General features: G+C 51.0%; 9 protein-coding genes across 9 annotated transcripts; 5 read left to right on the top strand and 4 right to left on the bottom strand.

Moving 5' to 3' along the window:
• Positions 1-585: 585 nt before the first annotated feature.
• On the bottom strand, positions 586-2,056 carry PSV08DRAFT_358503 (uncharacterized protein; the record flags this gene model as incomplete). Its single annotated transcript, XM_014220089.2, has 6 exons — positions 586-1,268; positions 1,332-1,502; positions 1,551-1,632; positions 1,678-1,785; positions 1,834-1,919; positions 1,969-2,056. The coding sequence occupies 6 exons, from the start codon at positions 2,054-2,056 to the stop codon at positions 586-588; spliced, it is 1,218 nt and encodes a 405-aa protein (XP_014075564.2).
• Positions 2,057-5,888: 3,832 nt separating this feature from the next.
• PSV08DRAFT_243156 (uncharacterized protein) lies at positions 5,889-6,958 on the bottom strand (the record flags this gene model as incomplete). The annotated part of the gene is made up of 3 exons (XM_066092298.1): positions 5,889-5,914; positions 5,964-6,312; positions 6,425-6,958. 3 exons carry the CDS (start codon positions 6,956-6,958, stop codon positions 5,889-5,891), a joined length of 909 nt encoding a protein of 302 aa, XP_065950054.1.
• A 292-nt stretch (positions 6,959-7,250) lies between these two features.
• PSV08DRAFT_214756 (uncharacterized protein) lies at positions 7,251-9,289 on the bottom strand. The gene is made up of 3 exons (XM_014220087.2): positions 9,016-9,289; positions 7,524-8,960; positions 7,251-7,461 (listed from the first exon to the last, which is right to left on the bottom strand). Exons 1-3 carry the CDS (start codon positions 9,194-9,196, stop codon positions 7,340-7,342), a joined length of 1,740 nt encoding a protein of 579 aa, XP_014075562.1. The 5' UTR covers positions 9,197-9,289; the 3' UTR covers positions 7,251-7,339.
• Positions 9,290-9,524: 235 nt separating this feature from the next.
• PSV08DRAFT_194022 (uncharacterized protein) lies at positions 9,525-11,116 on the top strand. Its single transcript, XM_014220086.2, has 2 exons — positions 9,525-10,302; positions 10,357-11,116. Exons 1-2 carry the CDS (start codon positions 9,628-9,630, stop codon positions 10,978-10,980), a joined length of 1,299 nt encoding a protein of 432 aa, XP_014075561.1. The 5' UTR covers positions 9,525-9,627; the 3' UTR covers positions 10,981-11,116.
• On the bottom strand, positions 11,090-13,715 carry PSV08DRAFT_261485 (poly polymerase catalytic domain-containing protein). Its single transcript, XM_014220085.2, has 8 exons — positions 13,396-13,715; positions 13,034-13,324; positions 12,951-12,970; positions 12,869-12,901; positions 12,493-12,798; positions 11,836-12,421; positions 11,445-11,773; positions 11,090-11,384 (listed from the first exon to the last, which is right to left on the bottom strand). Exons 1-8 carry the CDS (start codon positions 13,676-13,678, stop codon positions 11,262-11,264), a joined length of 1,971 nt encoding a protein of 656 aa, XP_014075560.1. The 5' UTR covers positions 13,679-13,715; the 3' UTR covers positions 11,090-11,261.
• Positions 13,716-13,917: 202 nt separating this feature from the next.
• On the top strand, positions 13,918-15,557 carry PSV08DRAFT_261468 (uncharacterized protein). Its single transcript, XM_014220084.2, has one exon. The coding sequence runs from the start codon at positions 13,950-13,952 to the stop codon at positions 15,435-15,437; it is 1,488 nt and encodes a 495-aa protein (XP_014075559.1). The 5' UTR covers positions 13,918-13,949; the 3' UTR covers positions 15,438-15,557.
• A 927-nt stretch (positions 15,558-16,484) lies between these two features.
• On the top strand, positions 16,485-19,508 carry PSV08DRAFT_214745 (peptidase M24, structural domain-containing protein). Its single transcript, XM_014220083.2, has 4 exons — positions 16,485-16,634; positions 16,686-16,830; positions 16,884-17,823; positions 17,872-19,508. The coding sequence occupies exons 1-4, from the start codon at positions 16,532-16,534 to the stop codon at positions 19,210-19,212; spliced, it is 2,529 nt and encodes an 842-aa protein (XP_014075558.1). The 5' UTR covers positions 16,485-16,531; the 3' UTR covers positions 19,213-19,508.
• Positions 19,509-19,894: 386 nt separating this feature from the next.
• Positions 19,895-21,074, top strand: PSV08DRAFT_243150 (uncharacterized protein; the record flags this gene model as incomplete). Its single annotated transcript, XM_014220082.2, has 2 exons — positions 19,895-20,653; positions 20,769-21,074. The coding sequence occupies 2 exons, from the start codon at positions 19,895-19,897 to the stop codon at positions 21,072-21,074; spliced, it is 1,065 nt and encodes a 354-aa protein (XP_014075557.2).
• A 1,703-nt stretch (positions 21,075-22,777) lies between these two features.
• PSV08DRAFT_170006 (uncharacterized protein) lies at positions 22,778-24,339 on the top strand (the record flags this gene model as incomplete). The annotated part of the gene is made up of 5 exons (XM_014220081.1): positions 22,778-23,069; positions 23,115-23,185; positions 23,236-23,347; positions 23,409-23,750; positions 23,807-24,339. 5 exons carry the CDS (start codon positions 22,778-22,780, stop codon positions 24,337-24,339), a joined length of 1,350 nt encoding a protein of 449 aa, XP_014075556.1.
• Positions 24,340-24,649: the final 310 nt, after the last annotated feature.

The raw sequence follows: 24,649 nt of genomic DNA, 5'->3' as shown, positions 1-24,649 counted from the left end.
TATGGCAAAGCCACGAGAAGGCCGCGCGGACGTACATGACACAGCAACTCTGCACCTCTCTTGGTCCAATCGGTTGTGCCACGGGACAGGGTAAAGCAAACATGAGGCATAACGGCGCTGCAAGACATCCATCATTGAAGCTCTGAGCCAATCGACACTTGGGATGAAGCTGGGTTTAGGTGCTCGGATTCGGTATAGCGCTGTTTGTGGGGGTACTCGGGTCCCCTAGGCTCGTTGTCTGGGGGCCGGAGCGCGTGGCTTGTTGCACAAATATCACAACTTCACGCCTGACCAAAGTATCGCTAGCTGGACATCATGAGTTGATCGGGAGTTGAACATTCTGCGTCTTGTTCAGGATGTCGTGACGTATTGAAGTAGTCGTTTGCGCACAGTTTTGGAGTCAACGGTGAGCACGTGATTGTTACTTCGACTGTGTCGAGATCTTTGGTTTGATCTTTGCACTTCTTCTTGCGAAACAAACACTAAATGCTTGAGCCAGGGATGGCCATTGCAGGCTCACCGTACTTGAATAGGCAAACAAATGATCTAGGGCGCATAGCAAGAATATTAATCGTAATATCGTATTCATATTTTGAAATATTTGTCGTCTTCCTCAAAAATTATGTCTCTCGGACTTCTATAGTTCATGTGCACCACGGCTGGACGTTGAGGCGTATGACTACGCCGCCAGTCAAACATGCCGTCCTTTGGAGGCACTGGCGGCGGCGACTGATTGTCCACTCTCCACCCTTCATTATGCAAGATATTTCGGACGCCCTCTGGGCTCAGAGGGCGTAGAGTAACTGGCGTGCTTAAGCCTGTATTCATGGTTGGAGACTTGCCATCTCCACGCCCTATGCTAACAGTCGTCCTGCTAGTCCCGCGCCCACTGAGCGAGCTACTCGCCCTGATCCGGTTACTAAGCACGCTATTGCTCCTGAACACATTGAGCGAGCTATTGTTGCTATAGTGCTTCACTTTGATCGCAAGAGGCCTCAGTATCGGTAGGGTTGCGCATAAGATGCCGACGTTGACTTCGACCATGGACCATGTATTGACAGGGACGAAGCCGTAGATAGGATCGTCAGAAGTGGTGAAGAGGTAGAGAAATCGGAATCTGACAATGGCAGCTACCATGCTGACAACTCCCAGTCCGAAATTGATGTACAATGCGAGCTTTTCGCGTGGTTTGCGGGGTATGCGCCGGATGAGTTGTATGGGCAGAGTGAGGATCCATATGTCGATCACTATGTGGAAAGAAGATGATGCTGTGTCCTTTTAGTAAGAAAAATAACAACCATGTGACAGTGGTCTTGAGAAGAGAGTCATACCATGATAGAAAGCATTCCTGTTGATGCAGTAGCCTGGGACAGTGTCGGTGAAGTCCCAAAGCTTGCGCAGCGGTATACATTGGGTAGCCGCCACAATCGTGAAAATGACTTGGTATGTGGCAAGAACAATGATGGTCCTCTTGCAAATATCTTCGAACCGTTTGTTGTAGGCTGCGACTGGTCAGCTTGATTGGGATGTACGTTGCTTACTACACCAACCTAATCTGCGGTAGACCAAGAGTATGGAGATCTTGATCAAGGTCACAATGGCAGCGTAACCAATGAGCATGGCAACAATGAGCTGTGTGCATTAGCCTAGTCCGATTAGGAACTGAAATAAGCATACCCTGATGTTGACGCCCACCTGTTTCAGAGACATGGTCGACGCCCTGAAACCCATGTTGAACTCTAGCGCGCCAACTAAAGCTTCAGAAAGGTGCACCAAAGTGAGTACCTAGTACGTATTAGGCAGCTTCTTATGGTCGCTTTCCAAGCAACATACAGTGGCCATAATCATGGCCCAGTCATCTGGGCCCATACTCCGAATAATGAATTTGCGCGTGTATACACGCAGAGCAACAGATGATACTGATTCTTGTGAGTGACTGTTTCGACATGATTTATGGCTTGCACATACCTCCAAGAACTGTCGTAACTGCTGAGACACAGATTAAGATAAGTCGCCGCTGGCGCTCATTGCGTGATGGATGCATCGACTCATCCATGACGCTCAATGCTTTTCATCGAGGTATAAAAATGCGACCTTTATTACGCTCACGAATAGGACTCTATAGCACCGGGGCATTAAGGCAGGATCCCAAGTTATATCCAGCAGCTGTTCCACTGACATCCGATCACCCCTACCCGCGATTATCTCTGGCACACAGGAATCCACATAATTCAGGTTTTGACACAACTAGTTTACAGTGTATTCCATGTTGAAGACGGAGGGACATGCATCAGAAACACGACAACCGCCGTAACCATTGGCGCATGCGACCCACATGTTGGATTAGTACAGGGATGTTAGCGCAATCCTGTGGCCTCATGTCAGGAGTGCCAAGAACACCACCTCGGAGCGTCCGGCGAAATTCTGGATGAGATTTGGAGAGTGTAGTGTCACCACCCATACAACCCATGGTGAATGAATGCAGTAGCCATTGCAAAATGCGAGTTTATGGTGAGTATTCGTATTTACATATACTTCCATCACTTCTGCAACGAAAGATATACGAAGGGGTGAACGGACTTCTCAATGAAACAAAGTCTGGCAGACTTTTCGTCAAGAAATGTGACATGACCATACAGCTTGACCACAAGACGGCAAAGATACTGCACAAATACGAAGCATGCATCCCTTGACCGGGTACAGCCGCTCGCACACACACACACAGGTCCCAACGGCTTTCGCCTGGTAACCCCAGGCCCGAAATTACGGGCGTAAACTAACTGATGCTAGTAAATCCACGTGTGTGAAGGATTTAGTGTCAGAGAAATGTTTTGGCAGCTCTCGCAAGGGTTGAAAAAACCAGCCCAATCGAACCTCGAGTTTGGCCTTAGATATTTCCGGACGTTGTTTAGGAGCTACGAAGGAAGGGGTTGTTCGGTCTGCAATGCCTGTCAAGTTTTGCTTGCCACCACGCTACTGTAAGGCTGGTGTCAACACGAAACAAGGATACTTACATAGAACAGGAAAGCTTTGAGTGCACAGCCTCGGAATTGGGAATGAGGCAAAAGCTCAGTTTGGTGAATGTTAATTGCGGTCCTCATGTGCCATTGCACACCAACCACCAAGTACTAATTCTTCATGAGACTTGGAAAGGACAATCTCTTTTCCGGGTTGCGCACGTAAAGAAAAGAAGATAAGGTAGCTTTGGTACGCCCCAAGACTGCGCAATCATGCACACCGTTCAGTCGTTCCGTAAAGGAATGTATTGCGACATACGTGGAATTCGGCCAGACCCAAGCACACGAGTCAAGTGACATCGAACGTGATTCCTTGTGCTACTCCTGATTGGCTTGATCACCATAATACCGTTGATAAGATCGTCCCGAGGCAACAGGACCAGGGGGGCGTCTTAACGTTCTTGAGCCTCGCAAAACGTGCTAATCACATACCGGGGACAACGGAGACTGGACTATTCTGTCCTTACCCCGCAAACTCGTCTCATCCACCGTCCTTTGTCCAGCCCTCCTCCCATGCTACCGACAAAACCGGAAAATCAAAACAACCGGGCCTATCCCAGCAAAACCTACCATCCGCAACGCGAAATATCTCTACAACCACGTGCTTATTTTGTACTGAAATACGCGTAATTAGATACGTAGTCTTTATTTTTGCTATGCCTCGTTGCTTAAAAATTAATACGCCGCCGCTAGAGCTTTAGCCGCTGGAGGAGCAAGCGGATAGGTACTGCCTATAGCTCTAAACTCCTAAACGCGCCGCCATTTTTGCAGTGTATCTGTGGGCCTAATAACAGTTAATCATAACTATTATAGATATCTATCAAGGTCGAGCTCCAAAATATTGAATTAAGTCTGCATTAGCAGGTATGCGAAAATGCGGTGTATTGGCGTGATGTTGCATCGCGGTTGATGGGGCCGCCGTTTTCCGGTTTTGTCGGTAGCATGGGAGCCCTCATCCTTGGGCGTGGAATCCACAGCCTCGGTCCTGTGGCTGACAAAGTCGCCAAGTGGCTCACTAAGAGTGTCCCTGTTACTGATAAGAATTTTCGGCATGATTAATCTGAACATCTTACCTACAAACTGCAGAATTGTCTGCCACACCTATTCGATTCAACACCACGCACCCCTAGCTACAAGACAACCAGGGCCCTGGAGTAAAACTCACACCACTTTTGCTGTGGGACCGTTCAACCAAGGACCGAAAAATTACCTTACTTGCTGCGATTGCCTTGGCAGTAGCTATACTAAACCTAATGTTACAAGGAAGTCGCGGCCACCCACGACGACCACGTCCTTCATCACGAAACGCGACGGAGCTACCACACTAATCTGACTCTACGAGACGTCAGCGACAAAAGTTTCAGCTTTGAAGAAAGTGCTTACCCGTTTTGCTTACATGACGACGTATATTACACGGTAAACTTGACCCTCAAAGCTAATCGTTCGCGCCCCAGCGCCTCACACCCAAATCCGGATACCAGTTGATCGCCTCAAACACCGGGCTTTCCAGACATTTCCTAGTCGAATCCTACTTACTAATATTGTCCAACCAAAATTCACAATTTCCAGTTATTCGGCCAAATGGTGGGGTTTCGCCAAGGGCTAATTAACTGTGACATCCGCATTTGGCTCTAAAACGGAATATATAACGTCGATCAAAAAACTGTTCGCCGTTACGCCTAGCTCGTCATGCAGAAAGTAGAAGGAGAAAAGAGGCTGTAGGGGTCACTTCAGGTATGAAATGCGTTAGGTATGACCTAGGCATTAACTAGGCGACAAGGGCACGCGCAAGAACTGTCCGGCGTCAGCTTGGCTTACATCTTTCTTTCCACGGTACTCCGCACAACAACCTCCCGAGGTCTCCGGGATATTCGCTAGAAGGGAGAAGAACAAAAGACATCAAGTTGGTATGGGACGAACGTACGGTTTTGGACGCCTGATTTAGGGCCACCAATTCCTTAGAGAATTTTTTTTTTGGAATACGGCTGATCGAGCATTGCGCAATTTCCCACTACACATTAATCGAATCCTCCATCTGAGGTGGAAATTGTCGACAAGCGCTGCGCGTCTAGAACCATGACACTGGTAATCCGCACTATGAGAGACTGCTCCTAGCCACACGCCGAGATACCCACCCGGCCCAGCCCGGATCACGATGTAAGTATCGGCGATCGAAACTCGTTCTCAACCATCCGGTCCGTATCCAGGGGGATAGCAACATCACATGCCGGACTACTCGCCTACTGTAACCTTTACTAACGACGTACATATCAGTGACTCAAGCTTGCTTCAAGGCACCCGCTCTCTAATCAGTGGGATAGCCACAGCACGGGCCTAGATACCCACCTGCTCCAGTTTTGATCACGGCATCCACCGCACATCTATCAGTCAGCAGTGACCCATTTCCGCTTTCCAGTATCCGGTGTGTATCCAGTGACCACATTTATACGAAGTAGAATGCATGAACGCCCAAACTCGTCACTTCACGTACCAATCAAGATCAAGGTTGGTGAAAATGTCATGTTTGGATTATCTCACAGTAATTACACTGGAAACCACCTCTTACACTATCCGCCGCCTTACCTTCCCCTAGGCATGAACTTCATGCACCCTAGTCAAACTCCTAGCTGTCCCATCGTCCGCTACATTCCTACTCACAATGCGCCCCCCCATCTCCTCTCCAGCTACCTGTCCCCCGTCCGCAACATGAAAGCATAAGGACGCATCCACAAAATCCACATCGTCATCGTTCTCCGGCCGGAAAACCGTAACCTTGGTGATAATCTTCTGCCCCAACTGCGCCTTATGCTGCATGAGAAAATACGCAAAGGCCGCTCCATTCGGTGATCCTATCCCCCCCCCCCCCCTCCGTTAGCACACTCTGTCTCTCTCTCTCCCTTCACCCAAATAAAGTCAACCTTCAAAGAGAATAGGAACAACACATACCTAGCAACGCCTTCCCTTGCTCCGTCCCCATCCCAAACTCCGTCCCGGGCCACTCCCCCAACGTCTGTTGTACATCCCGTAACGCACTCGCAATAAGCCTATTCGTAACATCATTCGAAATCCCTATCATGAACAAAAACCGCACATTCCCCACGTGAGCATTGTCGCGCACCCAGTATCCCCATAGAATATCCGAAAAGGCGCGTAGAGCGGGCAGGTCCTCGAGGTTCGGGGAGCGCTTGCCTGCGTACCAGAGGGTGCGGGCGGCGGATTGTGGGCTTTCGAGGAAGAGGCCGAATAGTGCGCCGCCGCGGGGATTAATGGCGAATTCGTAGTGGGCTTTTGTTGCCTACGTTGTAACATTAACTTTTATTTTTCTTCTACTTTGAACAACTCTTTTCTTGTCTCTTTTCTTGCACAACTTTGACAAGGGGAGGGGAAAATAGAGGACAAAGGCTTACACGATACTGCCTTCCCACCCCAGGAACACTATACCACTGATTTATCGCAGGCACCTGGTTCCCGTGCTCATCCTGCATGTCCGGTTCCCAATGTTCAATCCTATAACAGTGGTTGTCGCCGCCCTGGGTGGCTGATGTACCACTGAGACCTAGCGAGCGCATGGCGTGCGGGAAGCCCCAATGGGTGGAGAAGCTGCAGCTGAAGGAGGAAGGGTTGACGCTGCGCCAGTGCCAGGCTGAGAGCTCGGATTTGAGGTCGCTGGTGAAGGGGCTGGCGGCTGAGCGGGGGTTACGCGTGTCTTGGAGGAGGGAGCCGGCGGTTTCGTCGGAGCCAGTTAGGCCGCACATGAGGGCGCCGCCTTTGGTTGTGTAGGTGGCCCATTCGCTGGGCGAGGCGTAGTCATCGTCCCAGAAGGCGGTGGTCAGTTGGAAGTCGTTGGTTTCGAGATTGGGGGATGTTGAGAGCGGTTGGATTACTCGGGTGGCGACGAAGGAGATAAAGGTTGCAGCGCTGATGGCGGTGTTGAACTTCATGATGCCGGTTGTTGAGTTGATATTGACACAGTATTATAGCTTAGTGATTGGAGAGGGGAAGGTAAACAAAGGTTCACTGACGGTCATGAATTTGCGAGTACTGTGAGAGGAGTCGTACATGTGACCGTGGCTGCGCAGACTCGAGTGAAAGTGAAAGGTCACACACGTACGAATTGAACCCATAGGCCATCATCGTGCTATCCTCCAGAGCCATCAAATACGCAGCTTTGAGATTCATCAAACATCGTAAATACGGGATCAGTCTTGTCAGCTCGTGGGATATGATGAGCAGTCTCTTCAGTCACATTCGTGAATACAACCATCGATTTACTCATAAACTTCATGTAGTCTTGATATTCTTTCATAAAACCAACACAACTTCTACCGCAATGGAATACCCTCATCATCACCCGCATCACCATCCATTTCATCGCCACCAAAGCCCTCACTACCGACATCATCGCCCACATCGAAGCGCATAAACTTTTCGTTTTTGGCCTCAGCTGCACAATTATTAGCATTCCTCTCTTGTGGATACAATTGAGAAAAAAGGCGGTAGACTTACTTCCCCATTCAATCACCTGACCATCCTGCACCTCACAGTCCTTGAGCACAGTTTTATCACCATCCTTTGCATCTCCACCCTCCATTTTGCACCGCCTACCGAGGATACAATCGGTAAGCTGGACATTAGGACCGACCTCGACGCCATCCATCAACAAACATCTTAGCAGCCTTGCGCCCTCGCCAATCTTGCAGTTTGAGCCAATGACGCTTTCTTTGATGTTGGTCTTCTCCTCGACAATGACATTGTCGGCGAGCAGCGAATTTTCTGCCTCTACTCGGCATTTGCGTGGAATGGATTCTTTGTGTGCAATCTTGGAGTGATGGGCAAATGGTGAAGCGGCTTCTTTTCCAACCTCCTCGGTGGATGGCAGTTTGGCGAGTCGGAGCGAGATGGTCAGCAGGAGGTGGGAGTCGTCAACACGGCGGATAAGAGGCTCATTGGGACCCGAAGGCTGGACGTATGCGAGGATAGGCGGGACGACAAGTTTTGAGTTTGCTGTGAGTGACTTTGCGGAGTCGGGTATGCTCGACGATCTCGTGACTCTTGATGCTAACGCAGTCGTTGGGCTCTCTTCGTTCTCTACATTGTTTCCAGAGTATGTGGTGCTGAACTTGGAAACATCGATGTCCTCCTCAACCATTTGGGACCCGTGATCTGACTCTTCGTTCTCTTCTTGCAATATCTGCCGCAGACCCAGCTTCTCGCCTAGTCCATCTTGCCAACTGGCTTTCGCCCACCAACCCATTACTTCCTCACTTATACTCTCAAACTTTTCGTTCTTGCGGATCATCTCCATGACCCAATAGGGGAAAATGTAAATGTGCGCGTCGCGGTGCGTCGTTAACATCCTGATACGAGCATGTTTTCTGATGAGTGAATGTCGAAGGGGAAACGTTTTTTGTTCTTCAGTAATATCGTTGAGAGTGTCTGTGGGAACCGAGTACACGAGTTTGGAGATGTTGCGCCGCAATGAGTCGGTGGGTACAGAGACGATTGGCTTGGGCAAAGGTGTTGTCGCAATGAAGTCGGTCTCTTCCTTCTTTCTGCTACCCTCGCCCTTGGTCTCATACCATACGCCCATTCCGCCTCTTCGTCCTAGTTTTTCTCCTCCAGCACCATATGCGATCTTGCCGCCGTTGTGATCCAGCCCTCCACTTGCGCCTGCAAATCCGCCCTGTTCGACCATCCATGCATCCACCAACGATGTACCGTCCAGCTCGCATACGAGATCGCAAGGAAGTACGATGAAGTCGCCCTTGATTGCACTTTGTAGTTCAGATAATCGGAAGAGGTCGCCAGTACTAGTCTGGTGTGAGAGGCCTTTTGGCGCGAGAATGTCTGGTTTCGGTGATGGGAGGGTTGTGAGATGTGGATTTTGTGACATGGCAGCCTCGATGGCTTCTAGTGATTCTGGCGGGGTAACGACTGTGATGTCTGCGCATTGTTAGCCCTCTACTGTGTTCAACTCTTTTTTTTTCTTGCAGCCTACCTGTTACTCCCATGCGATAGCACCATTCCAGCGGGTACCAGACCATAGGCCGGTTGGCGATGGGCAGCAGCGCCTTTGGTATGTCTTTCGGCGAAGATGTAAAGGTACTGAACGAGGCTCCAGGTCCGCAGAGAATGAGGGCCTGGAAGCCAGGTGGGGGAAGACTCGTCGCGTGCGGCATCGTCGAATAATTTTGGATGTGTGTCTTGGTGCAGTCCTGGTCGGGGACGGGGCGCGGTGATTTTCACAGTGCCCCAATGGGTAAGAAGACAGCGGCCTTGGCCTGTGTATGCCAGAGTAGGTGTAGGTAGGCAGTCTGCTGACTCCTCTGCTGCAGGTACAGAGGAATGGTGTGGGGGTGTGTAAGAGTCACCCCGCTACGTCAAAAAGCGGACATGACTCGTAGGACGGCAAGCACAGCAGCCTAGGGCCGCTAACGCATGTGTCAAGCATCAGCCTTGCGTTTTCCCCAGCCACCCACAACAACAGGGAAGCTCTGCACTGCTGACGCTCGAAACAAAACAACTCACGCCCCTAAAAGAAAAAGCAACAACTGCAGGATCCAAGCTACAACAGAAGACCAAACCTCTCCATAGCGACATGACCTAGAGAATGTCGTCTTTCAATTACGACCGTTACGACCGTCGCCAGTCGAGCTCTCGCAACCGCAGCGCCCTGGGCTTCTATGTTCCTCTGATCCTCACCGTGACTGTCGCGACAGCTGGCCTGGCGGCATGGGTGTGGAGCGCGCGCGAAGACGGGCAGGACTACTCTTCAGACGATGATCTGAGCTACGGTGAAGACAGTGCCCACGACAGGCGAAATGGCACGGCGCCCATGGGCCGTGACCTGGGGCCCGGGGGCGTGGGCGGTGAAGCATACAGCAATGATGCAACTCTGCTCGGCCGCGCCCAGGGAGTCATCCGCCGCACACCCTCGCCCCAGCAGTTCTTCGATACCGTGAGCAAGAAGACGGCGGCCGGCTGGGCTGCTGCTGGCGCTGCTGCTGGCGCTGCCCTGGCCTCGATCCGCGAGGAGGACAAGGACGAGGCCTTTGGCGACCACTCACGATGGAGTGAGGAGGCAGCCCTGAGGAGGAACGTCGAAGCCCAGAGCCGGGACAGCACCGCAGCTGTAGACGCGCAAACCAAGAGCTTCGCGGCCAGCATGCGCAAGATCGAAGACAAGAACTGGGGCAAGCGCAAAACCGTCGTCCTCGTCGTCAGCGCAGAAAGCCTGTCAGAAAACCACTTCGACGACTCCACCACCTACCGCGAAGAGACTGCAGTCAGCCTCCTCATGCTCCTCTCATACATTATGCCAATCACTAACGCCAAACAGACCATCCTCTCCCACCTCCCCGACACCGACTTCTCCCGCATAAACCTCTTCGTCCTCATCTACTCCCCTGCTTTCCGCTCCCGCCCCCAGTCCCGCGCAAACTCCTCCCTCGGCGGCTCCTACTCTGCTATCAGCACCCCGGCGCGCACACCGGGCGAGGAACTCTCCTCCATCGACCCCATCGTGTACACCCCTGCCCCCAGCACACGCGACTCCGACGCCACCCTCTGGAACACGCTGCACTCACAGGCCCTGCGCCTCGTCGAGGACCCCGCAATGATCATGCCGTTTAGCACCCCGACGGGCTTCGTGCACATGCTGCGCCACATTGGTCCGGATCTCGTGTACGTTGTTGATGCGCTCAGCGGCGTCAATGGCCAGAACATTGAGGATGTGAGGAAGTGGGTTGGCCAGACGATCGTCGTTGTTGGTGGCGATGGCACGGGCTTGGGTGGGCTCGTCGATACGGATGATGAGGGCCCGCTGCGCAAGGGCAAGGAGAACGAGCATACCGTCAGGTGGTGGCAGGTCACTGATATGGTGGGTCTGGGTAAAGGCGTTGAGGTTGTGGATGCTTCTAGACTTGCTGATGACTATGAGAGGCGCGTTGGCGGACGCGAGTAGATGAATGTGTTTTCCAACCTTTGTTTTCAGATACGATGCTTCGCATGGGCGTTTGACGATTGCTTTATGTTTATACCGGGCCCCCCAAAGCCAATTTACGTACTTGACTGAACGAATACACTTATGTCATTTTTAATTGCTTCAATTCGTCATTAACTGAAGGGAAGACCTACGACCCCTTTTTGACCAGAAACGCCTATCCACATTCAACACCTTTGGCATAATAGAAAAAAGATATCGTAAAACGAGATATGAGTTGGGAAATATGCAAAAATAAAAGTCTACATGCGAACACGAAGGAGGTACCGCAGCTTAACCTGCGCAACATCATACGCAATGTACTCGTTGTACAACAAGGTCGCTCCAGACACATTCGTCTTGCCAGCCGGAGTCGATACATCGGGCTATTCAACCCGTCAGTTTCCAAGGGATCAAAAAAAGGGGCAGAGGAGTGTCAAACTTACCATTGTACATCCCTTCAGCGCGGGATTGATGCAGCTTGCATCCTTCCACTTACTTGGGCCCGTCGAACCCATTCCCCATGTACTGTACATGCCATTCTTGACCGCATCCTCGCCAGCAGTGTACGAGGCATGGGTGAGCTGGTGCATTGGATTGCCGAGCTCGGCCTCGCAAAGGAGGAGCAAAGCAGTGCCTCCAGAGTTGTATGAGGCGCAGTAGTTTGCGGATTTGGAAGACATGTCGGCGAGGTAGATACCTTTGCCGAACATGTAGCCGGATACAGGGGCTTCGGGGGGTGCGATGCGGAGACCTTGGCTGAGGATTCCACCGACTGTAGGTGCATACTTGGTCAGTGGTTGTTCCACAAAGTGTTAACAAAGGATAGGTGCTTACAGTTGGTGACGCGAGAACCGTGCCATAGGAGACGGCGGTTGCTCGAAATCTTCGAGAACTTGCTCTTATCGAAACGTTCGAATTCACCCTTGCGTTCGATGCGGAAGATATCTTGGACTTGGTAATTGACTGCATGCGTTTTTCCTTTTGAGCAATTGAGATACTGGTCGATTTCGACAAACTCCTGGCTCTTGTGGTCAAGTGGGGTCATCTCTTCCATGCCGAGACCCTGGAATTGCTTGTCGAGCTTGTGGATGCCGCTGTCATCCTTCAGCTGGCTCTTGAGCATGGCAGCAGTCTCCTTCATGTCTGACAGACTCTCGAGTAGCTCGATTTCCTTCTTAAGGGCGTCATTGTCTCGGATGACTGGCGGACGGTTGCGACCAAAGGCGTGTGGGATCACGGAAAAGTAGTGGTTGGATAGGCGTTCTACTTCTGCTCGCGATGCTGCATCCGTATTGTCTAGAATTACGGAGAGCTCCTTCAAAGCTTGGAAACCACGAGCAATTGTTCCCTTGCTAAGTTTGCCCAGCGGTAGTTTGTTTGCATCGTAATTGAGGGCAGACATGGTGGCATCGAAATAATCCTAATTTGGGTGAGCTGAAGGCCTTCATGACATGTGATTTGGTGACCAAATGAAAGAAGACTCATGCTTACCTGGTTGAAGATGAGCTTCATAAGGTCCTGTGTGGGCTTGTCAAGCGTGCACTCGGCGGGTTTGACGTCTTTCTTTTCGTCATCCGCACCCGCACCCGTGTCATCCTCGTCCTCATCATCTGAGTCAGGGTTGTACGAACGCTCCACGTATGCGTATTTTCCTGACTTCGGCTCTGCACTACGATTCTCCCATTTGAGACCTGATTTGTCCTTGAACTTCTTTTCAAATTCCCTCATGGCCTCAAGCAAGCTGCCTGAGCCCAGCACAGCGCTCTGCCCACGCTCACCAACGCGCCCCCAGCGAGTCTACAGGTTGACAAAAAAAGGTTAGGCGATAAAACGTTCAGAAAAAACTATTTGAGAAAGTGCTGCTTACCCAAGTTTTATAGTCTGTTCCATTGACAAGAAGCTAGGTCCATTAGTCGAGTCTAGGGTTGTTTGCAATCAAGGAAACACACCTGACATTTGTAAAACTTGTCTGCACAGATAGACACAAGGTTAGAATGTATATCACAGATGTTTTTCTAGACGTAAAGCTTACTGTTGTTGGCACCGGCGTTGGTTTGGTTAAGTGACGCATCGTATATAGTGCCATTAGAGTCAATGTACACCTGATAGTTTGCAAGAGGACAGTGTTCATCTATGGAGATGGCAATCGTCTTTGATTTTGCATTCTGGCCATCTCCTACCTTGGCATCCTCCTTAATCTTGGGTTTCTTTTCTTGAGATGGTGCTGGAGGAGTGGTAGAGGCAGGTCGTTTGTTTGAACCATTCTTCTGCGCAGGAGCAGTGCCAGACGACAGCAAGTACTGTGTTTCATCTACTTTGGAGCCTGCACCAAACGTCAACCTCAACACTTTATTTGCTTCTTCCAAGAGGGCCTCGTGGGACAAGATTGCGTACCTTTGGACTCGCATTCGTCCAGCCATTCAATGGTCACTACAGGTACGTTGTGGGCAGCCGCGGCTTTGGTCTTGGTCGAGTTGCTCTCGTAATCCTTTTCAGTTGCAATGAGATGGGTCGTGTTTGCTGTGACACTTGATGCAATCGTAGCACCCAGTGACGTAAGACGCGACTGAAGTGCTGATTGTGATGTTCCCGGGAAGCGGCCAGATGTAGCGACGGAGCATCCATCCAGAGGTGGAGCAGCCTGTGGGGTAGCCTTTGTTGCAGCTTTACGAGGCATTGGTGCGAATGGAAGGTTGAGAAATGTAATGTAGTTTTCAGCTGCAGCAGCGATGAGCGCCTTTATTTGAACACTTTCGGGAAATCAATCAGGCGTCCGACGAGACGAGTGACGCGCGCGAAGGTAGCACCCTTAGGCATCAGCCCAGAAAGGGACTAGCTCGCCATGTCTGCCTGCGCGGGTCGACGCGCTACCACATGATAAGAAGACCAAGCAAGACACGCACTGGCGCTGCTCAGTCTGACTCCATCTCAGTCACTGATCCCCAGCAATGGCATCGCTTCTCACAATACCGCTCGAGTTGCTCGTTGCAATCTCAGCCCTTCTACCGACTGAAGATCTCGGCGCCCTGCGACTGGTCTGCAAACAAACAGAAAAGTCTCTCTATGAATGGTTCTCGCAAGAGTTCTTCAGCAAGAAGCAGTTTATGCTCACGCATACAAGCCTGCAGGCGTTGATTGATATTTCCAAGCACGCCAGCTTCTCCAAGAAGCTGACACACGTCATCATTGCCACCAACGTCTACGAGGAAATACCACTGCGCTTCAGGGATGAAGAGGCGGCTGCTCGATACATCCAAGGCTACGAAGAGCAAAAGGCCTTGTTGAGTACAGGCGTAGACCGCGAGATGTTCTCTGAGGCATTCTCGCGGCTGGAAAACCTCCAAACTGTGGGCATTCGCGACTTCGATTCTAATAAGCGGACTCGCGATGACAAGAGCTGGTCATCCTGGGGTGCTACAACAGTATACCGTGAGACAGGAGTCCGGCTGAGCTTTGCGGATCGGGGGTCATACTCGCCCGAAATCACGACGCGCTTTGTCTCCCGCATCTTCTCCAGTGTGCTATATGCCCTGGGGAGAGCCAATCGACAGCCTCCGCAATTTGAGGTGCTACTTCGCCAACATGGACTGCTCGACTCGGCTTTTTTCCTTCCAGACTTCCTTTTGCCAACAATCGAGCCGGTCTTGCGCAACACGACCACACTTTTGTTGAATGTCAGCCTGGTTGTACGCCTTCTGCATACCCACAGCAATGGCACTTCGGCCGATCTACATCCAGGCCGTTCACTTCGGCATTTCCTAAGACACACACCCAACCTGACGCATCTGCGGTTGAACTTTGAGAAACACTTGGTCGCTAATAACGAGGCCTTCCTACAGTGGCTAAGCGCACCACCACCTGCAACAACGATGCCCGTATCATTCCTTCACCCTGACCCAGTCGCGCTACCATTGCTAAAAACGCTTGAACTCGGTCAGCAGAGCATCAAGGCCGATATTCTCATCTCGCTCATGGGCAAATTTGCGCCAACGTTGGAAGATCTCAGTCTCTGGAGAATGAACCTCCACAGCTTTACCCACATCCCAATGGGTCACCAGCCAAACTTTTGGAGAGACTTCTTTACCAGCGTCTCCAAGATCCCTCAGCTCAACCTCACTCACCTTAAAGTCGGTATGCTGCAGCAGGACCACTCGCATGTGAACTTTAGGGAAAAAGAGGACGCGAAGTCGCTCAAGGTCAAAGAACACACAGGGAAGGGAATGGAAAAGTTTTGGGAAGAGCTGGCGGAACAAGTCTTTGTGGAACGGCAGCCTGAAATATCACGCTCTAATGGCGATGATTCGGGTGAAGATGAGGATATGGACGACGAGGAAGAGGAAGAGGAAGACGACGAAGACGACGAAGACGACGACGATAGTGATGTATCTGACAGTGTTGAAACACACAATGCCGTATATGCGAGTGCTTTGTGGTGAAAAGAAGATAGATGGCTAGGGCCTTGGGGGGTGGGTTTGCATATCTACGCCATGTCTGGGTATGATCTTGTTCAATTTAGTGTAAATGATAGTAATGAAATCTTACGGGCTCTTTACATCTCACCTCGATATCCATTGCATATGTTGCTATCGAAAAGCGCAGTAGCTTGAAAGATGTTGCGTGTTGATGCGCATCCTACGCCGCTCTGAACAGTGAATGAAACGAGCAGATTGGTGCTCATCGCCGTGTTTCTGCCCACACAGCACTTTTGGGAAACGTGTGCAGCTGATGTCAACAAGCCCGGATTTGCGGGGTAATCATGGTATAAAAAGTCGCTGTTATAAGACACAAGGGTGTTGACCGCCTCGCCGCCGCTACTACTCGACCCTCACTTCACCTTGTCGGTGAGCACGCCGCCTGGCAACTTTGCTGGGCAAAAGTGATAGTTGGGCAGCATCCTCCAGCTTTGCCCATATTCCGTGCCAGTTTGCGATTTTCGATGTTGTGAATGCAGCGGAAAGACGCGGTCAGCCACCGGTCAACAAGTTGGCCAATGAACGGGCCTTTAGGCCGCCAAATAGCAATCCATTCACTCCAATTCCCTCATGGGCCCGAAACAGGTGTCATCCATCTCGTGTCACCTATCAATAGCTGTTAAGATGATGTCGGCGCCCAGCTGAGCTGCATATACCACAAGGACACGATGTCGCACACACGATGCATCTGGGGAAGTGCAGGGGCGGGGTCGGACAGGAGCACATGACGACAAATCTGGTTCGACGCCCACGACGTCTCATCGTCGGGCTCACCACTGCCCTCACCCCTCGCTCGCGCCCTCTCGGTGGCATAAAAACAGTGTCGGCACATGGTGTGCAATTCCGACGAACACGGCGGGACTAGAATCGTTTTGAACACCTCAAAAGGAAAAACCGGTGCTGCAGCACGGATTACTTGACCGGATCTTGGCGCCTGCACGGTTTCGGGGGCTTCACCGGTGAGCAGCTCACACAGCACTAATAGAGCGACCGCGCCTCCGCCGATGCGACAAGTTTTGCATTCGCAGTGTTTCTGCAGGTCGGAAAAAGGTGCAACCATGCAAGTTCTCGACGCGACCAGTCTTGCCGAACGCCTCAGGTGGGAGGACCAAGACTACTGGCTGCACCTCGAGGCCGAGACGCCGTTCGACAAGTACCCAGGTAAACACGGAAGCCTCTCGACCTGTTGCGCATCATGCTAACATTGTCCAGCCAAGCAGCATGCGCGGCGCGTGCAAGAAAAGATGGGCATCGAGGATGGGTTGATCTACCTTCCAGGCCAGCCGGCGAGGAACAACGAAGATAGCGACATGCCAGCTCCCTTTCGCCAGCGACGATACTTTTACTACTTGAGCGGGTGCGTTGCGCCCAAGTCACTGACTGCTTCATTCATGTGCTGATAGTGGCAAGATGTAATGAACCTGACTGCCACATGGCTTACGACGTCCAGCGCGATGTCCTAACTTTATTCATTCCGCGCATCAATCCTGCGCGCGTCATCTGGAATGGCCGTGGCTCCACTCGAGCAGAGGCGCTCACCAAGTATGACATTGACCAAGTGTTCTACACGGATGAGTTGCAGTATGTCATCCAGGAGTGGGCCCATGTCAATCGCCACGCCGGCGTTTACGTCTTGCATCCATCTTCGCGGGTACCAGGCTGCGATAATCTTGTCCCTCGCACAGACTTTCATTCTCTTCAACCAGCCATGAACATGTGTCGCATGATCAAGGATAGCCATGAAATCAGCCTCATCCGGAAAGCGAATGACATCAGCTCACAGGCGCATCGAGAGGTGCTTGAGAACATCCTCAGCTTTAACAACGAAGCCCAAGTCGAAGGCCTCTTCATGGATGTGTGTATATCACGTCAGGCCAAACAGCAAGCCTATGCCCCCATTGCCGCATCCGGACCGAATGCAGGTACTCTGCATTATGATGCAAACAATGAGAGCTTTGCCGGTCGGCAACTCATGTGTTTAGATGCTGGCTGTGAGTACGAGTTGTATGCTAGCGACATTACGCGTTCTTTCCCGCTATCTGCTTCTTGGCCTAGCAAAGAAGCCAAAAACGTCTACAAGCTGGTTCAACGCATGCAGGACACTTGCATCGAGAGATTAGGTCCTGGTGTTAGGTATCTAGACCTGCACATTCTGGCGCATCAAATTGCGATTGATGGCCTTCTGCAGCTCGGAATCCTGCATAATGGAACAAAAGAAGAAATCTACAAAGCAGGTACAAGCAGAGCCTTCTTTCCTCACGGCTTGGGGCATCACGTCGGCTTAGAAGTCCACGACCCGAGCCAAGCAGATCTGATGAGCATCCGAAGAGGCAAGCTTGTCACTCAACAGGTTAGTTCGAAACGTGCGATGTGCGTCGACACCGCTAATCTTCCATAGGCACCTTCTCTCTACCCAGAAAATTTTCACAGCCCAGTATACAATTCTGAGACATGTCATGCGCCAGCAAATCCTCAGAGCAGCCATCTTGAGGAAGGCATGGTGGTGACTGTCGAGCCTGGTATCTACTTCTCGGCCTATGCTTTGCAACACTTCTATCTCCCGTCGCCGGTCCATTCAAAATTTATCAACACTGAAGCACTGAAACGTTACTTACCTGTGGGCGGAGTTCGCATCGAAGATGATATTCTGATAACTGCCAGAGGCTATGAGAATCTGACCACTGCTCCCAAGGGCGAAGCGATGTTCGAAATCATCAGACAGGGCAAGTCAAAGGTGAAAAGTTCACTAGCTCCAACAGTAGCAATCTCACAGGGGAAAAGCAAAGATGTAGAAGCGCCACTCTTACGCGCGCCAGGAATCCCAAAGGAAATGACGCAACTTGTACAAAGACCGCTTACACGATCTGCAACCTTACCAGCTGACCTCAAACACAAGAATGTGGAACTTGAGCCTCGGGCAGGACCATCACTCTTATCAAACTTTGGACGCTCCATGACTACAGAGGAAAAGATTGAGCAGTGGCGGAAGAAGCGCAGTTCAAAACCAGCAACGCCATCGCTTACAACAACCATGGGGAAAGTACAGCCCGTTTGTGGCGATAACCATCCGGGAATGCAGCATATATATATGGGTGATGCCCCTAGCATGTCTTCATTGCCACGAACAAATCCCAAGTCTACCGACTTGTCTGCATGCAAGAACTGTGCCATTCTCGTTCAAACACTTGACCGGCTGAGGCAAAATCTTGCATCATCAGCACAGGGGTCACCACCACCAGTGACAGCAACCACACAAAAGGACAACACAAGAAGCCCTGTTTTGGAGCTTGGAAGCAAGGAGGTCAAGGTATCGACTGGCGCGCCATCAGATACTCTTGAGCACAGAGGGATCAGGAGGGAACGAGTATGCTCACAACCGCGCTCTCACCCAAATTTGAGGTCGAACCAAGCGAAAATGCCGTCCCCTGCACAACACACACAACTCGGGTTTCCAACAGAGGTTAATGCTTCGGAAGAACAACTTGCATCATGTTCTCCTCGCTCCAAAGATGCGACCACGCAACCCCAACCTGGACTATCTACCACAGTGTCACCCTTGTCCTTGCCATCACCGAGACCTCAACATCCCAGCACAGAAGCAGTCTCGGAAGTGGAGGTGGTACGAAGAAAGCTAGAATCATTGCAATCCAGGCTTAGTCATCTCGAACAGCGCGGGCAGCCTACACGGCCTCCCATTCCACGGCCTTCTATGCCAAACTTGATGTCACACAATCTGTGAACTGACATACTGCGTATACTGCATTACTCCAATGGAGCAATGTAATGCACGACCCCTTTCTTGATTTTCAGCATGTATCGTGTTGGTAATGACGGGCGGCTTCTTGCTTGGACTTAACGGCGTCGATCTGGGAGGTATATTAGGTGTCAAGTGGGCTTTTCTAGAATAGCATACCATACGCTACCTTATATTCTTGCGTTCATTTTAGCATATTCGATATACGTTTAATCATTACTCAAAAAGAGAGGTCTTGCAGGTATTCGGTAGTTCCTTGTGAAGACATACTGGTATTACATGCGATGTTGTAGACGTTCTCTGGAGGTTGGTCTCTGTATACACGTACACTCATACCTGCATATGGTTGGCCCAGCAATGGCTTACCGAGGTGTGTACAGCCTTGCCATTTGCCTGACCCAAAAAAAGATGTTACAGCCACACAGGCATTGCGAAACTCCAGTCAGGCTGGGCTTGTAAACACCGTGGGGCTGACGGGCCGATGTGGCATAATGATGTGCAGATGGTAATACTTACGCGGTGATGCTAGCGAGGATGGGGTTGCCGGGCGTCGACGATACAGTAGTAGTCGATGGCCCCGCATCCGATTTTCATGTTCAAAACCAGCTCGCGCTCGTCTTCCAATCTTACCCAAAATCGCAACACTCGAGCTTCGTAAATGTCAACAATGCAAGCTACAACAGCCAGCGCTCGCGCTACCATTGAGGCGTTCCATGCGAGACTCGCTGCAGCCGAGAAGCAACAACATCAAGCTTGGGAACAACAGGACCACCAACAATTCCAGGACATGTATAGTCCATGCAACTCTTCATCAACATTCCACGATCTTCAGTGTGGGCACAGGATCCAGACTGAGTATACTGCAAGCTGTGGCGGGCTCTGCGCACGTCCTGTACAGGGCTATCCCTTTGTCTGTCCAACATGCCTCATCGACGTGGTGCGCGCCGAAGTAGCTCTCGAAGGGCTTACTTTGAAGCTGAATCAGAACGAGGCGGTGGAGGGTGCCGGATCGAGTCAGGAGTCGGAGGTGCGCCGTGTTGCCGAACAATATATCGCAGCCATGCTCCGAAGAGGCTATCGCGCCTGTAAGGCCGTCGCCAAGTTTGACGAACCGCGCCTCCAATTCTTTGACGAGTTTATGCGACAGGATGGTTTCGGCGGCGTAGAAGAAGAGCGTAATAAAGAGGAGCCGGTGACGCCTCGCAAACGTCCAGGCACGGCAACGGCAAAAAAAGCAAAGCAGAACAGCTCGGACCAAACACCTCGAACGTTGAATTTCCGTGATTCTGCTACCGGCAATCCTCCTGCAGAAAGGAAAAAAAGGGCTGATGTCAACCAAGCAGTCGGTGGCGCCATGGATGGAAATCCTAGCCAATCTGTTGAGACATGGGTCAACCTTCCTCCTGAAAGCGCGGCCACAGAGGCGGTACGCAGGGCAATGGAAGCTTTCAGTCTACTCTAAGCCCTCAAGGGGAGAGAAGTACAAACGTCGTTACTCGGGCAGATCCGCCAAAGATGAAGATCACCATATGCAAACACAGGGCGACAAGTACACATCAATGTCAAGAAAATGGACAGGCGCGGTGGGGACCGAGCCATCAATGTCAGCCACCCGCCCTGCGGCTGAAGTCATCGATCAGATCAAACCGGTGAAGATCAATACGGGCATTGAGTCCGTCCCTGTACCAGGAAGCCATTGGTGGCACATTGTCCGGACACTGGGGGAGAATGAGATGGCGGGTGGAACAATGCGGAACATCCTCGGAACTCTTGGCATTGAGCCGCACTCTCCTGATCAGAGCGCTGGCGTCATGCCCAACACCATGCTCATTAACATCCTTTGTTAAGACCCAGAACGGACATGAGGCCAAGCGAACTCTTCGCCGAACCGTAGAGGATCGGTATATCACAACAAGTATTCAGGAGGGAGGGGGTTAGTAGCGTTGAAGAATCAGTGCGCAGCAGGATCGCGATCGTGACAGAACCTAGTCAAGCGCTCGGGTTGATTCTTCCTGGGCAGGGACATCAACACCATGCACGCCACCCTTTTCGCGAGATCTGCAAACGACAATTCTCCATTGCTTCCAAGCACTGTTGTCCGTCGCCGAAGTTGAGCGGGATGTCTCGTGACGAGAGTCTCATCAGCCGTCTGTGGTTGGTAGCGATGGATTAAGGTTTGACAGGGACCTGCCGACCACCAGCAGTAACTCTATTCAGCAAGTTATCAGCGCGCTGCCGACAAATCCTGCGCGATGATGTTGACTACTAGCGGCTCGGGCACGACCCTTTTGTGGACCCGCCTTAAAGCGAAACATGGACGTCGAGGTTTCTGTTCGCCTACGTAGGCCCTGTTCAGAAGCCTACTTACTACTCGCGTAGTATGCCGCTTCGGCAACCACCACACCCACTCACCATAGTAGAGTAGGCACGAGAGAATACGAGGATGTGTATACACAGGTGTATCTACAGTACAGCGATTAACTTTGTCCCATCGGCCGTGTCTGTCAGTCCAGTCACGTGCTGTCAGCTATATCCCTGAACAAGCGTCCTGTACCCACGGCTCGGTTACAACATGTATGGATCCTCAGGGTGACATTGAAGCCGTATCTTGAACCACCAAAAAACCATCGACTATAACACCACAGGCTATTCGGAATGGATACACTGCTGAATCATATGGGCTCAGGCACAGACGCCACTGCTTGCCCTGAGAGTAAAGTCCGTTCCAAGAACTGCAATGACCAATTCCTAAAATGATGGCTCGACAATGAGCCGCTGTAGATCGACAAGCATGCATAGTGAAAGCACGACAGCATGCTAGCCCTTTTGGTGCTAGATTTTGCAAAGTCGGCAAGCCTACTAAAGGTGGTCAGAACCGAAGGCATGTTGCCTGATTATATGCCGCATTGGGGTGTTTTGGACCCTGTACTATCTGCAGCCTGGCGACGCCAACACGCCATCATGTTTCGCATGCCACGTGTGGTTGCTCGATGAACCCATTCAGGCCCACGAAAGAACGTTTGAATACAGTCGGCGTTAAGAGCAAGGTATGTAAGTATGGCAAAGTGGATCCTGTGCATCCGCCCACGTTAGCTCTCGCAATTTTCATCCGCATCTTCAGGCCATCCATATGTAGACGCGGTATTAACTTTTTTTACCCCTCTACAAACAATTACAGTAAGTATTTCGGTTTCAAGAACCATGGATGGTCACCGGAATTGCCATCATCCCCTCCCGAAACTAAACTATTCACGGAAACAATCGGCCAGACACTCTGCATGCCTACAACACGTGGATCAGTTTCCGAGTGAACAGGGAATGTGTCGCGACATGCCGTTGATCAATCCACTTGGGTTTGGACTAGCGCGCGCGGTAGATGTGAACCCCACATAACGCTAGAGAGTCATTGGCCACACTGGGCATGGTCTGACTGCCCGTATACTACTACATGCTCATTCCCGCCTTCACTGTCTGCGGCTTTGAACGACGCTTGACTTCCCTTTCGTTCCTCCCGCCTGCAAGTCCGACATCTAAGCCCGCATATCTTAGCATGGACGTCTACAGCCAAAGTTCCCATGCTGGTGGCCTTGTCGCTCGTGGTGGAGGACTTCACCCTCCACCAGAGGTCCTGTTGAACTGGCCGAAACCGAACTACGTCGACCCCGAGGAAAGAGGATGGGCAGCACCGATTGTGCTCTTGATGTTTCTGGGGGTGACGTTCCTCGTCTACGTTGCGCGCATGTGGGCCCGAATCGCTATATCGAAGAACACTGGACTGGACGATATCCTCATCAGCCTCTCTATGATACCCCTGTTTGGATTGACGATAGCAACTGTACTTGGTAAGGCTCGCGTTCACGTGTCATGATATCGGCTGACGAGGAAAGGCATCCGAATCTATGGCTATCAGTGGCATAGCTGGGATCAAACAACCGAGACTCTGGTCACTTCACGAGAGGTATGTCGGTGTGCCTTGGATTTCCGTTTTTGTACTTGCTGACCTTTTAGATTGCTCTAGCTATTGAACTTCTCTACATGATCTCCACATCACTGATCAAAGTCTCGATTTTATGCTTCTATCGCCGCATCACTGGACGTCTCACGCACCAGTTTGTCTACTGTGAGTAGCAGTCACTGTATTTCATGATGAGAACACGTTCTGAATTTTTCACGTGGAACAGGGGTATATGCCACTATTGCATTCTGCGTCATCTACGGCGTTGTATTCACCTTTGTCATCCTCTTTACCTGCACACCGATTGAGGGGTTCTGGCGTTACTTCGACATAGCGTGGAGAATTCAAAACAAGTTGGTGTGTCGTGATGAGGGGGCGATAATTGTGGCTTGCGCAGCGATAAGCTCTGTTCAGGACTTCATCATCTGCCTGCTTCCTGTCCTCTTGATTTGGAACCTGCAGATTAGCAAGCGTCAGAAGCTTGCACTGTGTGGCATCTTCGGAATGGGACTGATTACGTGCTTTTGTGGCCTGATGCGTACATACTACGCCACAAAACTATATTATTGTAAGCTCCTTGGTAACCTGACTGGGTGGTTCAGAAACCTAACGCTTGCAACGCAGTCACCTATGACATCACCTGGATCGCCTACTACGGCTGGATCTGGACAAACCTCGAAGCACAGCTAGCCGTCATTTGCGCCTCAGCCCCTTCCCTCAAGGTCTTCTTCAACCGCTATCTTACACAGTACACTTCACGCGACGGATACACTGGAAACCTCAGCCGCGGAAATCCGCCCGAAGTAGCATCGAAACTGGCATCGAATGCGTTTGTATCAAAACAATCTCAGTTTTCATCACACAAATCTCAAATCCGTGGCGGTGACGCTACCTCTAGTGAGGAGATCCCACTAGACGGCATCCACGTCAATCACAAACTTCAGATCAGTATCGAGGAGCGAGACGACAGCAGCTATAAGAGTTTCGAGAGCACAAAAGCATTGACTGAGCTACCACCATCCCACCAGGTGTGGCGAGATAGAATAGAATGGGCAGAGAGCTGCAGGAATGTCTGTGCCGCTTTCCGACCAGGCAGCATGGGAAATCCTGGAATCCGTTCTCGCGAAGGCGATATCGAAGCCGGCCGCGCTATTTGAATTTGAAAAAAGCTACACTTATACACTTTGTATACGGATCTTCCTTGTTTTGTACAACACGCTTTATTTTTCGAGCCTGATATCATTTGCATTTTCCTCTCTCTTTCACACACACACGGCGTATGACTTATCAAATTTGACGAATTTTTTCGAATTTTTACACAGGGGGCTCCCGGGGGACCTTTTAATACTTGGATTTATAGAAGATGGGGACGATTGCATGGAAAGGTATGTTCTTGGGTGGTCTTTTGAGCTTATCATACGGAAAAGGTGGATATGTAAACCACCGATAATACATCATTCTGGCTAC

Source organism: Bipolaris maydis (assembly GCF_028858645.1).
Source record: "Bipolaris maydis strain C4 unplaced genomic scaffold PSV08scaffold_1, whole genome shotgun sequence".
NCBI lineage: Eukaryota > Fungi > Ascomycota > Dothideomycetes > Pleosporales > Pleosporaceae > Bipolaris > Bipolaris maydis.
Note: the sequence above shows the minus strand (reverse complement) of the source record. Positions and strands in the feature narration are given on the sequence as shown.

Bases quoted from the DNA above. Each gene is read 5' to 3' on its own strand.
- PSV08DRAFT_261485 (XM_014220085.2), bottom strand. From the start codon at position 13,678: ATGCCTCGTAAAGCTGCAACAAAGGCTACCCCACAGGCTGCTCCACCT. The intron at 13,325-13,395 runs GTACGCAATCTT...CGTTTGGTGCAG, and splicing joins GGACGAATGCGAGTCCAAAG to GCTCCAAAGTAGATGAAACA. The intron at 11,774-11,835 runs GTAAGCACCTAT...ATGCACCTACAG, and splicing joins CGGTTCTCGCGTCACCAACT to TCGGTGGAATCCTCAGCCAA.
- PSV08DRAFT_194022 (XM_014220086.2), top strand. From the start codon at position 9,628: ATGTCGTCTTTCAATTACGACCGTTACGACCGTCGCCAGTCGAGCTCT. The intron at 10,303-10,356 runs GTCAGCCTCCTC...AACGCCAAACAG, and splicing joins CCTACCGCGAAGAGACTGCA to ACCATCCTCTCCCACCTCCC.
- PSV08DRAFT_261468 (XM_014220084.2), top strand. From the start codon at position 13,950: ATGGCATCGCTTCTCACAATACCGCTCGAGTTGCTCGTTGCAATCTCA.
- PSV08DRAFT_214756 (XM_014220087.2), bottom strand. From the start codon at position 9,196: ATGCCGCACGCGACGAGTCTTCCCCCACCTGGCTTCCAGGCCCTCATT. The intron at 8,961-9,015 runs GTAGGCTGCAAG...AACAATGCGCAG, and splicing joins CTATCGCATGGGAGTAACAG to ACATCACAGTCGTTACCCCG. The intron at 7,462-7,523 runs GTAAGTCTACCG...ATAATTGTGCAG, and splicing joins TCAGGTGATTGAATGGGGAA to CTGAGGCCAAAAACGAAAAG.
- PSV08DRAFT_214745 (XM_014220083.2), top strand. From the start codon at position 16,532: ATGCAAGTTCTCGACGCGACCAGTCTTGCCGAACGCCTCAGGTGGGAG. The intron at 16,831-16,883 runs GTGCGTTGCGCC...GATAGTGGCAAG, and splicing joins TACTTTTACTACTTGAGCGG to ATGTAATGAACCTGACTGCC. The intron at 17,824-17,871 runs GTTAGTTCGAAA...AATCTTCCATAG, and splicing joins GCAAGCTTGTCACTCAACAG to GCACCTTCTCTCTACCCAGA.